The following is a 13,726-nucleotide window of genomic DNA, read 5'->3' as shown; positions in this document are numbered from 1 at the left end:
GCCTCAGCATGGCCGGTACAGGCTCAAAGACGCCGTGGTCGTTCGTTATTATCAGGTATGTCTAAGCACTGCGAAGCTGCTCGTTCGATGCATAGTCGACAGGTTTCTCTTTCGCTGCGCACTCAAGATCTTCTATGGTTCAATTGTCGTGGAGAACGCCCACCTTATTCCGAAGACTGGACGCCCATGGTGAGATACAATACCATGTTTACAAGTTGCTTGACTGACTCTCCAAACAGCGTAGTCTGCCCGAACCACGGCAACAGCCTCACTGATGCGCTGTCTGTGACGTCGTTCCTCCCTCTCCAAACTCTCTGACTCTTTTACGAAGGATCCTCACTACGTCAATACCGTCACAGGTAAGACTATCCTGCTCAGCTATCTTTCCGTCTGCTTAAGGCTCTTAGCGTCGTAATATGTTACGCCTTACTGCCAAGGCGACCCAGTTTGGACATCCGACTTTCACGAGCTGGTTAATTGAATCCGTCGGCACTGTGCCTATTAAGAGAAGGAAAGACTACTCGAACCCGGAAGAGGTTGATAACACAGAGGCGATGTCAAAGCTCATGGAGGTATGTCGATATCGGTCCAAAGAATATTCCTATCTCATAGCATGATATCTCAGGCGCTCGAATTAGGTGATGCTATCTGCCTATTTCCAGAAGGGATGAGTCGTTATCATCCTACTATCGCGCCTCTTAAGACAGGCGTCGCCCGCATCGTTTCTGACGTACTAACACGAAATCGTGACGATCCCAGCTTTGAAATCAGTGTATTGACCTGCTCAATCACCTATATGTGAGAGGTGATCCGTTGGCCTATAGTAAAAAGTTGACTTATAAACTTTAGGCATCGACAACACTTCAGATCTGATGTTTTAGTAACGTTCCATGAACCAATGACTTTTACTCCACAGGTAACTTATGGGGGGATCACCTTTATGTAATACTCAAGTCACTGACTGGTGACTGTCAAATAGGATAATCCCGAACTGTTGGATCCAGTAGATTTCCAAGATATTAGAGACCTGACGAGTCGACTTCATCGGAAGATCACATCTGGAACTTGGGATGCTCCTTCTTGGGATCTAATACGTACAGCGAAGCTGGCTGCTGGTATATACGCTCCACTGGGCACATCTATGGCACTCGGAGACTTCGTTCGTCTAACCAAAACATTTCTCGACGTTTTTAAGGCGGCGACTGTCCAAATCGACCAAGATACTCATGGTGCAACAACCACCGATCAAACCGATCTCTCGGCTTCAAAAATCAAGCAATTGTCTATTGATTTGAAGGTCAGTCATGGAAGCATTCCCTGATAAGTCTAGACTGAGAACTTGGGAATGCCTGCAGGTCTATCAAGACCAACTATCACAATGGGGAATCAAGGATGACCGCATTAGGCGGCCGCTCCCTCGACGTACCGCTGTCTTCCGCTTACTTATCCGAGCACTCTGGGCAACCTGCCTCCTTCTGATTTCTGCCCCCGGTCTACTACTGTGGCTTCCAATATTCGCAACCACCTTTTATGCAGTGCACAATTATAAGAAGACAGGCCCGGCATTCGATACCTTGGACGAAATTGCTCAATACAAACTAGTATACGGTCTCTTCCCCGGCATCACTGTCTGGACACTGGCTGTCATACTGACTTGGCCTGACGTGCCATTTATGGTTTTCCTGGTTCCCTCGTTGATGTGGATGGCACTTCGGTGGTTTGAAGATGCCGTATCAGCATTCCGCGCATTTGCGGCTTTATTTCGCCTATTACGCGTTGGGAAGTCCCAATTGAAAACGATGCACGAGAAACGAAATGATTTGCATAGTCGGATTCTGAACCTCGCTGTTAACACACTTGGGTTACCTGATAACCCAGAATCCTATTTTAGGGCGGTTGGTGGACGGCAGAAGGGCCGCATTCAAGGAAGTTGGGATAGCGGGGCAAGGTATTTTTCGATCAAGCGCAGGAGGAAGAGGGACTGGAATGAGACTTTGCGGCTATATGATAAGGTGGATTATCCGGAAGATGATTCTTTCTAAGTTGGTCTTGTGAATTGATATTTACTCCATTCTTGCTAATTTTTTTAATTAGGAGCCACTCCTTCTCGTGTGAATAATATATATAGGTACTTCTCGTCGTCACATTGGTATCAGGTTGTCGCCCGTGCTCGGAAAAGCGATAGGAGCGGTATCACGTCCCGAAGTCTAAATTTGAATACGAACCAGCCTGTTAGAAATTGGGCACCAAATAGAGATGCTACAGATGGCGATGCGAGCGGTGGACTTGGACGTGAGCGTGCAGTTTTATGATGGTTCAGCGACCGGCCTTACCGGTTACTCGGTGGGAAGCTGGAAATGGACGAGTAGAGAGCGTCCGGGAAGGCACCTACTGGAATGAGTGTGGGCCTCTGGTGTCCAATCAACATGAGGAATGAACCCTTTAATAGATTTTATATATACCACGAAAACCGCGTCATTTTTCACTTCAGTTATCATGCCAAAGATTAAACAATTAAGCATTGAGGCATGGCGCTGTAAAATGAAAACTCGCGTATGGCGCACTTCTCTAGCTATTCTCTGGGAAGGCTTCCTCGCCTACCATCCCACGTATAAGCCTAAGTTGTTATGACTTAAAGCCGTGAATCGCAACTCAGTTCGAAGGGGAACTCGGACATCCCGGCAAGGAGCCACGATCATATCTAGATATCGTAATTGCTGCTGTCCGACTTCCTTGCGAGATTGAGGCCATGGAAAAGAACTCATTGAAGAAACTCGGCATTGGAGCCCCCGGACAAGCATAATGCTGGACACGGGTAATCGAATGCCTCTGGTCTCACACGAGAGGATGACTCGGACATCCATCCATTACTGGATAGGAACAATTCGAGTGGCCGAGGCCTGCCGGGATCTGGCAAGAATGGAACTTCCACACTTTAATGGCCGAATCAATGCTCCGAACCTGAGAAACTTGGCTACTATACCGGCATACATGGGACATGAAGATCTTTCTAGTAAGACTCCTGGCAACAATGGTTACAAATGCGTTTACAACAGCGGGTTGTACTACGTCTGTTTTCTGAGACGAGAAATCTTTTTTAAAGTATTCCCTTTCTGCACAAGACAAAGTATTGAAGGACTGATTCATTGGGGCAATCGTAGAGAATAGAACAAGTGGTATTGAGATGGGGGGAAAGGATGGTTTTTACAGGTATTTTTTTAATCCGGGGTTTGTGAATTCTAAATTAAGTCAAAGCGACGGGTGTGCACGGTGTACAGGCCCGGCGCAAGCGCAGGTATGCATATTCTTATGTTCTGATACCAATACCAGCGGTCATGATTCATATTAATCTCTGAGGCGGGTTATGATATGGCATTACCAGCGCCTGTGCTATTCTAGGCTCAAACGTGGTCTAAAAATATCGACCTGACTTAGTAAAGCAGGCAACAATGCGTAATGTGCACGAAAGTCACCTACCCGCAGCAAATGAATGAAGTTAGCACTGCGAATGAATTACTTGTGTGGCCTCATTAAATGTTGCAGAAGAGGCCCGTCCCGTTTCGGTGCGTTGAGGGTCCAGGTGCTAGCCCTTGTTTACGTTTTTAAGTCTCAGGAAAACACAATGATGCCACGAGCGCACAATGATTTCTCCTCGAGTCAACCTTTGTTCTGCCTCGTGTTTGCGTATATAACCACCTTTCGCCGTTCCGAGTCTCGATATCTCGCTTCTCCATTTTTCTAGCCGTTGTTGACAACGTCTTCCAAACCCGCAATGAATTTCTTATTAGTACTGTCTTTGATCGCTTCTTTGAAGTTCTTTATCTTTATACGGGGTGTAACTGGCCATGGCTTCGTCCATTCTGTAAAGGTCGGGGGACAGGACCTCCCGGGATGGAATCCCTTTGTCGATTCGTAAGCGATACCTCTATCGTTAATTCAACAACCTTTGCTGAAATTCAGATCCAGATATGCAAACCCCCAGCCAGAACGTGCGATTCGAAAAATTAAGGATGACGGCCCTGGTGAGAATCTTTGTCCAGTGTCTTTTACTACATGTGTGTTTGACTTTAAGCATTATTAGTCCCGGGAGATAGCAGTGACATGAATTGTGGCATCGGGGGTGACTCCGCAACATCAATGGTAGCGGATGTTGCTGCTGGTTCTCAAGTTACCTTCGAATGGGAATACGTGCGTAAATCAGCATCTTCATTATTCCGCGTAGCTTACTGACTTCATGCTCACAGTGGCCCGCGGGTGAGCTAGTAATCTGATTTACACGCGATTTCTCATCTTTCCTTTGATTCTTGAAGATCACCAAGGTCCCGTATCGACATATATGGCTTCCTGTGATGGTGATTGTACTGGTTTCTCAGCAAATAATGCGAAATGGTTCAAGCTCGATGCCGGCGGTTATGATCCGGAGACCAAACAATGGGCTGCTGACCAGCTCAGAGCCAGTTGAGTTTCCCACTCGATGCGGCGATCTACTAGGAATTTTCATTAACCGGAAATCTCCAGACGGCAACACATGGACCTCAAATATACCATCTCAATTGAAACCTGGACAGTATGTGAGTGAAAATCTGTTACGTACAATCTTGGGCGGCTTCAGTACTCACTAATCCTCTAGTTGGTGCGGCACGAGATGTATGTGTTATTCTCGAAATCCAGAGTCTTCTGGTCTTACAATGTCAATAATTAGTGTTGCTCTGCACTCCCAGGCACCCCAATTTTATCCTAGCTGCATGTAGGTATCTTCGTTTGTTTTCGCTTCGTACAACTTCTGATGGCTTGTAGCCAAGTCCGAGTGACTGGGTCTGGAACAGGAACGCCGTCCGATAGTGACCTTGTGTCCATTCCAGCGCTCTACACGGGCGTAAAGTGGCCCTTCATCTATGGAGATTTTGGAGCATTCACTATTCCCGGTCCTCCACCCGTTACTTTCGGTGGAGATAATAATGGACCTCCCGCACCTGAGTCATACTCTTCCTCCTCCGCCCCTACGGCCACAACCGAGTCAGCTCCCACCGCGTCCGCCCCTACGACCACAAATGTTGAGTCGCGCGGACAACAGCCCTCAGAGACGTCAACAAGTGCTCTTCCTGCCACCACTGGCCAATGCCGTCTCAGAAGACGTTTCGCCAGAAGCCAAGAATTTATTTATGGCAAGGCCCTCATGACAACCGATGTTTGACATTCCGCGACGGAGTCTTTAAAACGCTTCTTCTTGTCTACACTTCTTTTTTTCCTCGCATGCCAATTGGGGCGCTGGCGGCCCAAGCTATCATTGTTGTCAGTCTAAACCCTCACTGGAAGTCAGGGTGCTATTATAAGATGCCGAGCACAGGTCTAGATGATGTATTGTATTTATATGGATATATCACAGTAGTACTCCATTGGTAGTCTACTCTGCATTCGAGTAATTTATCGACAAACAGATCTCGTTACATGAGTGACACCAAATGTCAACCCCAACAGCTACTACTATTCGGGCTTAAAGCTTCAATCAAACTTCCTCAGATCTCGCAGTTGCGAAAAAAAAAGATTTTCAGGGACAAGGTACAAGTGCGCACAGATAATATCAAGTATAACAGGTATCCGTTCCTAACATAATTTAATAGATACATGGAAAGTAGAGAAAGAAGTCACGAGCAAATCATCAGGCCGGATAAAAAAGGTAGACAATGAAACCTAGCTATCGAGGATTAATGAAATAATGATGGGTTATTAACGGATGCTAAGTTTAAAAGGTGAAGAAAATTCTACCGTAATGAGAAGCAAGGTAAAGAACGGGTGTAGCCATGTCAATTACTGGAAAATCAATTCTTCAGAAGCCACGGGAAGACCACTTGCGAGGGTCCAAAACTTCGTCGCGACGGTGAGGAGAGGAAGAATGGTGAGCACGAACGTGATCCTGAGTGCTGGCGATGTATGAAGACTCTGCAGCCTGTGGATTGACTGGATTCAGGGCCCTTGACGAGCTATGAGAGGCTCCCGCGGTCGAGGCCGCGGCGAACGACTGTTGAGGTAAGTTGCTCGGATTTGTAGACTGGCGGTTCGTCTGTCGCATAGACTGCCTTTTATTTTGAAACCTGTCGATGTTCTTGTAAATATGCAGTTACTTTCAATTAGGATATAATTTGATACCATATTTGTACGCTCCTTGGCGACATGTCAAGCTGCTTCGCCAAGGCATTGCGCTCTTCTGTCGAAGGGAATGCTGTGCGAGCGTATACCTCATTGAGAACCTTCAGCTGATTGGCATCGGCGCGCTTGCGCTTCTTTTTGATGGTGGGTTCCTCGGTTGCAGATGTCGGTGAGATAGGAGGAGGCGAGAAATTTGTGTCTAGCTGCGATCGGTAAGGAGAGGAAGAACGAACATGAGGCTCAAGGTCGAAAAGACCGGTGCTCATTTCGAGCTGATCTGCGGACTGTGGTAAATAAGTATACGCGCTGTTGGCAGAGTAGGGCGCATAAGCCGAAGGATAGGACGCCGTCGGGGACCGAATACCGGTGGTCTGATAGTTATTAGAAATCGGGTACGACCCGTGTTGCCACCGTTCGCTGCCAGCAGCTGAAGTTGTGAGAGGGGGGAGCCTTCTAGAGTCCGTAGGGTTCTGGGGAATTGGCGAAGATGCTCGCGCAGAAGGATAGGCCGTATAAGACGGCTGGGGATTATAGCGGTCATGGCCTTCATAGCTGGGAAATGAAGGCTCAGGCAATGGAGGAGCTACCGAAATTAAAATATTAGGCGTGCGTTGAGGAATGAAGGGGATCTTACAATTGTTGCCCGTGCCCCATTGATAGAAGGCGGATTGATTGAGCATGAACCTGGCTGGAGATGAACGGGGTTGCGTATATGGGGTGGTATATGTCGAGGGCACTGTGTGCGGTAAGAAATGTTGAGTGCGTTGTGCCTCTGAAGACGATGTGAACAACAGACCTGGAAAACGTGAGGTTGGAAAGGCAGAAGAAATAGGAGGGAGCACTGTTCGCCCACCCTGTCCCTGAAAGAATACGCTGCTGGTTTCCCCTGGGGATCCTCTACGCGATTTCCCAACATTGCCGGTGTAGTACTGATCCTTGCTCGAGGCCGACATATTAGCGAACGAATAGTAATAGGTGAGGGGGAGGGAGAAGAGGGGAGGGTGGAGATTATTAACGGAACAAAAAAGGATAGAACTTTGAATATAAGTATTAATGACCACGTTGGTTTGGAATGCTTTGGTCTCTCGGTTGCACAGCGATGGATCAAGTTGTCAGCGATCCTGCAACGCGGAATACATGTACCGCAGGGGCGCACGAGGTGAGGTGGCGGTAGTGAACGGAGGGCAGGGGGAGGATGAAACGGGGCAGAAGGTGCAGAAAGCAGTAAGGCGAGGGCAGGAGAGATGAAGAGGAGGAGAGGACGGCGAAGGTTATCAGCAGTGTTGTTGTTGATTTGCGATGGCGTAAGAATCGACGATTTCGATATTCCAGGAGGAGCATGCGTTGTTAGCGTTGTCACATTTCCTCATCAAATGAAAGCCTCGTGTCCGTCCGTCGCCTCGTTGGCCTGGTTCGAGATCCCCTCCCAGATCCAGCCCGCCGCCGTAACATCAACGACGCAGAACGCGAGCATAACCATACTCGCGAGCTTGTATGATCAGCCCTTCTTGAGTCCGAGAGAAGCCACCCAGATCTAGATGAGGAACAGCTAGCCACTCCACAGAAAGTCTCCATTCCACAAGTCTCTTGTCGCTGGTCCAGAAAGCCAGAACCCGACAAACCAAATCCGTTTTCTGTCTTCGGGCAATACGGTGAGACTAGACACAGAAAAAGCCCGCTATCCTCTGGGCAATGACACGAGGTCCACGAGGCGAGTCAGTTATACGTATGACGGACAATCCGCATGCTGTAGACAGGAAACAGCCGAGTCTCGATGATGCACCGTGCAATTTCTTATGTCAATTTTCTGCCCTGCATCCTCGCGCCGACTCTGGAGAAGGATTGCGACCGGTTGTGGGATGACGCACGTGCTCGCGACACCGTGCCTCTGCGCCCGAGGCGCACTACTGGGGCTTGTTCGTCTGATACCCGGCCTTGCAATTAGGCCGCATCGTCGTTCGAGTCGTCTGAACTTCAATGGCAGTGCATCGCCCTCTGTCAAGACCGCCATCTTTGACGCGACATCGGGCCAATCAAGCCCCGCCGGCATTGGACCCCCTTTCAATGAATAACCCCTATTTTGTCCCATATTACACCCAGCCAAATTATGTTTCTCCGCCTCAGCCAGAATTTCATGATGAGCCAACAACGAGCACGATACCCGCAGGTACCTTTCTGCACAAGGGTTTTTATGATCTACTTGCTATGATACCTACGCCCTCGCCCTCTCGCCTCCTTTGGGGGGCCCCAACAGCCCCAACCCCCGACCCGATTGTTGCTGGTCCGCGTTACGAGGATATCAAGCCCCTTCCGGGAGGTGCGATCAGGTCGTCACCCAAGAAGGGCCGAAGAATCAGCAAGGACATGGTGTCCAAGCCAAAGGGCTTCGTGTACGTCTGCAAGCTGTGATATCCTCCGACTGCCGCTCACTAACGGTGGAAGGCATCTTGTTCATGCGTCCGATGCTGACCAACTGGAAGCACTTCTCACACGATGGGGACCGGATGGACTGGGAAAGCTTGGAGGTCGGACGGACCAATTCTCATGGTTCCTTCCCTTTTGACTCAACAAATACCAGATCCACACTGGGCCCATCCTATCAAAACTCAAGTCGCTACTTGGCATGCCCGGGATCACCGTCCCTGGCGGTGTCGGTGGCGTGAAAAAAAATAGTCGAGCAAGGAGTGACAGGTCAACGGAGTCAGCACGAACACCTCCTCTTCCCTCCTTACAACTGCCGCTAAAGAGAATTATATCACCCCATATAACATTGATGGTTGGTTGGGCGGTCGTCCGCGGAGTGGAAGTTTGAACGGGCCACGATCGCATCCTCAAATCCAAGAAAACGAGGTCTTAGGCCCAGTTGATCCAGTTCAAGCCCAAGTTGAGCCCCCACCCCCCAGGCCGATCAATCCGTCACTTTCCACCTTGGAGAAGGCAGTAGCCGCAAGGATCTTCTTCGAGAATTTGTACTTCCCCCTATTTCGGCATCCTCCTTCTAGAGAACAAAGAAGACTAGCCATGGAAAGAGATATGGCCGAAATGCAACTGACTCATGATCAGAAGGAACACTTGCGAGCGCGGTGGCGACAGAACGAGTCAGACTATTTGCGAGAGCGTAGGCAAAAGGTCGATGTTAGCGCGTTCATCGGGCTCAAGATCATTGGTCACGGTGTGCCAAGCCCTATTTTCTGTTTGACGTTTTCTCATCGTGTAGGCGCTTTTGGTGTTGTTTCCTTGGTGCGCGAAAAGTCGACGGGAAACCTTTATGCTATGAAACAAGTATGGAAATGAAATTCTATGACCCCTCGCAACCAACTAAGCTATATCCAAAAAATTTTCTTAACAGCTGCGAAAGGCTGACATGCTTCGCAAGGGGCAGGAAGGTCACGTACGTGCTGAGCGCGATGTCCTAAAAGCCGCATCTCTTGTTCATGCGCCGGGTGGAGCCGAGTGGATTGTCAAAATGTACTACAGCTTTCAGGACAGCGATAATCTATATCTGGTGAGTGATATCAAAATTAGATCTGCACAACGTTGATTTTCCCCCTCTCGTACCATCCATTCAGATTCTTGAATACATGGGCGGCGGTGATCTCTTAAATCTACTAATCGAACGAGATGTCTTTGAGGAAAACTTTACTCGCTTCTATGTCGCAGAAGTAGGTTATTCCTATTTCTCTTGTGGCAAGGCTTCTCATGGCAACCGGGGTTAAGATGATATTGGCTATTGAGTCATGTCATAAGCACGGCTTCATACATCGCGATATTAAGCCAGATGTAAGTCCCACACTTGACATTATCGTCTCTGATCCGGCCTCATTCTTTATAGAACTTCTTATTTGATCCAAATGGGCACATCAGGCTCAGCGATTTCGGGTTGGCGTCAGTAATCCAGCGCTTCTTTCATTTAATCTCAAATTTTCACTTTTACTTTGTATCGCAGGACTGACTTACACTGGGCTCATGACACATCATGTTAGCAATCTTTTCTAGATGACTTTTGCCGACGTCATTGCACTAATCGAGCGTCTATCAGATTATGAAAATCAACGCTTGCACCTGTTGCATAAACACGGCATTGACATCGGAGATTCCGTCATGGACGGCCGGAAAACAAGGCGAATGACACCGCGAGAAATCGAGCAGTTGATGGGAGGTGGTGATAGTCAAGGTGGTCTCTTCACATGGAGAGACAAACACCGCAGAAAGGTTAGTGTAAACCTTTGTCGATCAATCCTGCTCCAAACGTGTTCAATTGAATTTCCCCCCAGTTGGCGTATTCAATGTGAGTTGTTTGCCCGCAGAGCTCATCAGTCCCTCACCTCTATGATTTAGTTGCGGTACAAATTCATATAGTTGAGTTCCTTTATTCCTTGTAGCCTTCACAGTCTCAACCGGAGTTGTCAGTGTCCCCCGAGGTTATCAGAGGACACGGTTATAGTTATTCGTGCGATTGGTGGAGCCTGGGAGTCATCATGTTTGAATGTCTTTATGGGTAAATAGGCATATTTCTTTCGCTTTCTGTTTATTCTTTTTGCTTTTTATTTTCTTTCTACCATCGGCCATACTGATCGTGCTCAGGTTCCCTCCTTTTGTTAGTAATTCGGTAAGCTACACTTTCGTTTCACCCTGTCAACCGACTTGCTCACTCAACAAACTCGCAGCGACACGTCACTCGGCAGAAGATTCTCAACTGGAAGCAATCTATACGGTTCCCTTCCAAACCGCGCGTTTCACATGAAGGTGTAAACCTCATGCAACAGCTGCTTTGTGAACCCGAAGATCGTTTGGGTTCTCAAACATCTTCCTCAGTGAATAGGCCTGATGCTTTGGTTGTACAAGCGCGACGGAGTAGTGTTATACCTCACCCTGGATCGGGCGGAGGCAATGATGGAGCTGAGCTCATAAAGGTAATGCGTCCTGGACCACCCGTATTGAAATTTTCAGGGAGTGCTAACGCTGAAGCAGGCCCATCCATGGTTTAAGGGCATTGATTGGCAAAACATTCACCGCTACCCCGCTCCTTTCAAGCCCGAATTGCGAAATCCAGAAGACACTAAACATTTCGACTCTGACATCCCACCAGAGGTGTGTTGTCATCGTTTGTGAGGCGTGGGGCCTGCGGACACTAGAGCTAATATGTTTCAGCCTCTGGCACCTGCAAATGGTGCTCCGCCAGATGCTACTCGCGATCCTCTCCTTCGGGACAACGTTTATGGTGCTGAAGTTTTGAACGTAAGAAAGCGGTTGGCATTTGCCGGCTTTACCCATAAGAGTCCTCGATCGTTTGAGTATGCCCATGTTGATCAGGCATTTGAGCCTCTATCAAACAATGGTCACAATCAAATAGGCACAGTCAGAGGCCGAACTCTCGTACGAGAGGCACACGCCGGTGGAAAGGGACGCGCGATCTCGATGTAATGTATTGACTGTGATCGATCAATCACTTTTTGATAAATTAGCTATAAGTAGAACACTGTATTTGCTCTCCATGTAAAATATTGTATACCTTCTTCGATTTCTTGCTTGTACATGTATAGGACTTTGTTGTCTTGCTAGTTACGGAAAAGAGAAAGGAGAACTGCGTTTAGCTTGCCTCTATCTGAGCACTAACACTCCTTGATGTCGATCGTTTATACCATCCTGGGGTCAGGTGGCTCGGAACTGGGAACGATGGGCGTGGGTGAAGTGCAACTTTGAACAAACGCTCACAACAAAACAAATGGTCAGTGTGCTTGAGATGAAGTAAAGAAGCTTAAAATAATGCACACAAATCAGTAGTGGCTTTGCGCCTCGAATATATTTTATATGCACTCATTTGCACAGCAAAATGAGGTGATCAAGCTAGACATACGACCGGTCACACAAATTTGAATCAGTAGCAACATGACAGTCATAATTAAAAAATATACAACTAATTGTAGTGTCGAGAAGACGAGCCCACAGAAAGCGAGAAACAACAAACACCAAAACACCAAGTGGGGTTCTCGTACATATATAAACTTCAATCTTGGCTTTGTCGAGATGACCTTTTTTCTCATTGTTCTTCTTCTTCCACCCGATCAATCCCGGATGAACGTCCTCGGCTCCGGGAGCTCGAAGTAGAGTTATTACTATCCTGTCTGTAGTGATGACGAGAATCAGTACTACTTTGTATAGGTACTCCTTCTTGAACAGAAGCTTGGCCGGCTGATGCGGTGGCTGGTGATGGCGGTACGCTTGACTCGTCAATCAACTCTTCTGGTTCTTGTTCCTTGGAGTTGTGCGTGTGAACTCGCGCATGCCTCCTCATGTTGCTAAGGACACTGAAACTACGGCCACAGCCTGGATAAGGACAGACATGCGCTGGATAACATGTCAGTCTACTTGGTGGGAAATTGCTGTTGGGCGTTTACTCACGTTTTTCACCTGTATGACTATTGAGATGGATCTTTGTGACTGTCAGTTTGATGATACCTCGAGATGATCCAGTAACCACCTACCCGCAGGCTGCTGGGCCTATTAAATAGCTTTCCACAAATCTTGCACTCGTATTTCCCGAGGGGGGTCCCAGATGCATCATCGAGAAACCTCCCAAGCGGAATGGCATGAGAGGTGGAACGCGCCAGCGAGTTCCCATCGAATGGACGGGCGATTGTAGTCCTTTCGTCATCCTCATAAATCTGCCCCACATCAAGATTTGTCGCTATAACCCATGGCGCTGGGGCTCGAGTTAGAGCCGGTGGTAAATCCAGGTTATGTCCCGGGACAAAAGAAGCTGGATTAGAGCTTGAAGATCCATGAGACATCTGAGATGAATCTTGGGATGCGTGCGCTCGGAGATTGGGATGAGAGTGACTTGGATATGGCCTTTGACCAGAAGGAGCATTTGCCGGCCAATGCTGTGGCTGGGGGTCCGGGTGAGAAGTCGGATATGATTGTGTGTGGTACGAGGGTATACTGGGCGGTCGCTGGCCAGGCGGTGCGTCAGACAGTGGAAAAGAATGAGTTGGATAGAAAGGAGGACTTGAGGATTGCGGTGTAGAATATGCGCTTGGGTACCGTGGAGCATCAGAATATAGGCGCGGTCGATTAGAAGTAGATGGTGAGGGTAATATTGTGTCGGGGCCAGACGTCTGTTGTAAGGCACATGAATAAGAATACAAAGAGCAAGGAAATGATAAATACCCTGTAGGTGCGAGACGGATCGAAAGGCATGGGAGACTGGGTCCTTGTATGTGGCATTTCATTCCCGTCGTCATCAATCCTGAGGCGCGCTAGTGTCGACGAGGGAGGTTCCCCGGGAGGGTGTTGCATGATTTCATCTGCCGAAATCGGTTTGTGTAGGCTGGCTGACTGGTAGGATGGGACTTTACCTCTGAAAAGATCTCTGATGGATGGAAGAGTCACCCGCTTACCCGGGTGGGTATCAGACGGGTTGGACATGGAGGTAGGGGGAAGATGATCTAAAATGTATCCAGTTGCAAGCCAAGTATATATTGGACAGGCCGTTTCAAACGGCATCCATCCGAGAATCTTGCAGATACCAACCGGCTGTCAAGCTGTTTTCCAATTGTCGGCCGTACCAATAGGCATG

General features: G+C 48.3%; 5 protein-coding genes across 5 annotated transcripts; 3 read left to right on the top strand and 2 right to left on the bottom strand.

Moving 5' to 3' along the window:
• Positions 1 to 8: 8 nt before the first annotated feature.
• On the top strand, positions 9 to 2,042 carry AGABI2DRAFT_117770 (hypothetical protein; the record flags this gene model as incomplete). The annotated part of the gene is made up of 9 exons (XM_006460783.1): positions 9 to 55; positions 103 to 189; positions 240 to 281; positions 332 to 359; positions 408 to 572; positions 626 to 798; positions 850 to 916; positions 980 to 1,297; positions 1,356 to 2,042. The coding sequence occupies 9 exons, from the start codon at positions 9 to 11 to the stop codon at positions 2,040 to 2,042; spliced, it is 1,614 nt and encodes a 537-aa protein (XP_006460846.1).
• A 1,730-nt stretch (positions 2,043 to 3,772) lies between these two features.
• AGABI2DRAFT_204104 (hypothetical protein) lies at positions 3,773 to 5,473 on the top strand (the record flags this gene model as incomplete). The annotated part of the gene is made up of 9 exons (XM_006460782.1): positions 3,773 to 3,912; positions 3,967 to 4,034; positions 4,091 to 4,188; positions 4,245 to 4,254; positions 4,311 to 4,457; positions 4,519 to 4,571; positions 4,631 to 4,647; positions 4,703 to 4,747; positions 4,798 to 5,473. The coding sequence occupies 9 exons, from the start codon at positions 3,773 to 3,775 to the stop codon at positions 5,192 to 5,194; spliced, it is 975 nt and encodes a 324-aa protein (XP_006460845.1). The 3' UTR covers positions 5,195 to 5,473.
• Positions 5,474 to 5,575: 102 nt separating this feature from the next.
• AGABI2DRAFT_192433 (hypothetical protein) lies at positions 5,576 to 7,392 on the bottom strand. The gene is made up of 5 exons (XM_006460781.1): positions 6,944 to 7,392; positions 6,782 to 6,883; positions 6,148 to 6,730; positions 5,767 to 6,092; positions 5,576 to 5,695 (listed from the first exon to the last, which is right to left on the bottom strand). The coding sequence occupies exons 1-4, from the start codon at positions 7,098 to 7,100 to the stop codon at positions 5,828 to 5,830; spliced, it is 1,107 nt and encodes a 368-aa protein (XP_006460844.1). The 5' UTR covers positions 7,101 to 7,392; the 3' UTR covers positions 5,576 to 5,695; positions 5,767 to 5,827.
• A 686-nt stretch (positions 7,393 to 8,078) lies between these two features.
• On the top strand, positions 8,079 to 11,739 carry AGABI2DRAFT_185181 (hypothetical protein). Its single transcript, XM_006460780.1, has 18 exons — positions 8,079 to 8,537; positions 8,590 to 8,672; positions 8,849 to 8,938; positions 9,032 to 9,319; positions 9,365 to 9,429; positions 9,497 to 9,652; positions 9,717 to 9,809; positions 9,865 to 9,927; positions 9,980 to 10,032; positions 10,094 to 10,125; positions 10,187 to 10,359; positions 10,422 to 10,435; positions 10,486 to 10,505; positions 10,558 to 10,645; positions 10,732 to 10,756; positions 10,815 to 11,060; positions 11,119 to 11,238; positions 11,299 to 11,739. Exons 1-18 carry the CDS (start codon positions 8,125 to 8,127, stop codon positions 11,569 to 11,571), a joined length of 2,295 nt encoding a protein of 764 aa, XP_006460843.1. The 5' UTR covers positions 8,079 to 8,124; the 3' UTR covers positions 11,572 to 11,739.
• Positions 11,740 to 12,187: 448 nt separating this feature from the next.
• Positions 12,188 to 12,983, bottom strand: AGABI2DRAFT_204101 (hypothetical protein; the record flags this gene model as incomplete). Its single annotated transcript, XM_006460779.1, has 3 exons — positions 12,633 to 12,983; positions 12,550 to 12,580; positions 12,188 to 12,495 (listed from the first exon to the last, which is right to left on the bottom strand). The coding sequence occupies exons 1-3, from the start codon at positions 12,936 to 12,938 to the stop codon at positions 12,188 to 12,190; spliced, it is 645 nt and encodes a 214-aa protein (XP_006460842.1). The 5' UTR covers positions 12,939 to 12,983.
• Positions 12,984 to 13,726: the final 743 nt, after the last annotated feature.

This window comes from Agaricus bisporus, assembly GCF_000300575.1.
Source record: "Agaricus bisporus var. bisporus H97 unplaced genomic scaffold AGABI2scaffold_5, whole genome shotgun sequence".
Lineage (NCBI taxonomy): Eukaryota > Fungi > Basidiomycota > Agaricomycetes > Agaricales > Agaricaceae > Agaricus > Agaricus bisporus.
The sequence above is the reverse complement of the archived record's forward strand: the minus strand, read 5'-3'. Positions and strand labels throughout refer to the sequence as shown.

Excerpts from the sequence above, each read along its gene's own strand:
- AGABI2DRAFT_192433 (XM_006460781.1), bottom strand. The coding sequence starts at position 7,100 with ATGTCGGCCTCGAGCAAGGATCAGTACTACACCGGCAATGTTGGGAAA. Across the intron at positions 6,884-6,943 it reads TCCAACCTCACGTTTTCCAG|TGCCCTCGACATATACCACC; the intron begins GTCTGTTGTTCA and ends TACCGCACACAG. Across the intron at positions 6,731-6,781 it reads ATGGGGCACGGGCAACAATT|CTCCTCCATTGCCTGAGCCT; the intron begins GTAAGATCCCCT and ends TAATTTCGGTAG.
- AGABI2DRAFT_185181 (XM_006460780.1), top strand. The coding sequence starts at position 8,125 with ATGGCAGTGCATCGCCCTCTGTCAAGACCGCCATCTTTGACGCGACAT. Across the intron at positions 10,506-10,557 it reads TTGCGGTACAAATTCATATA|TGTCCCCCGAGGTTATCAGA; the intron begins GTTGAGTTCCTT and ends CGGAGTTGTCAG. Across the intron at positions 11,239-11,298 it reads ACTCTGACATCCCACCAGAG|CCTCTGGCACCTGCAAATGG; the intron begins GTGTGTTGTCAT and ends AATATGTTTCAG.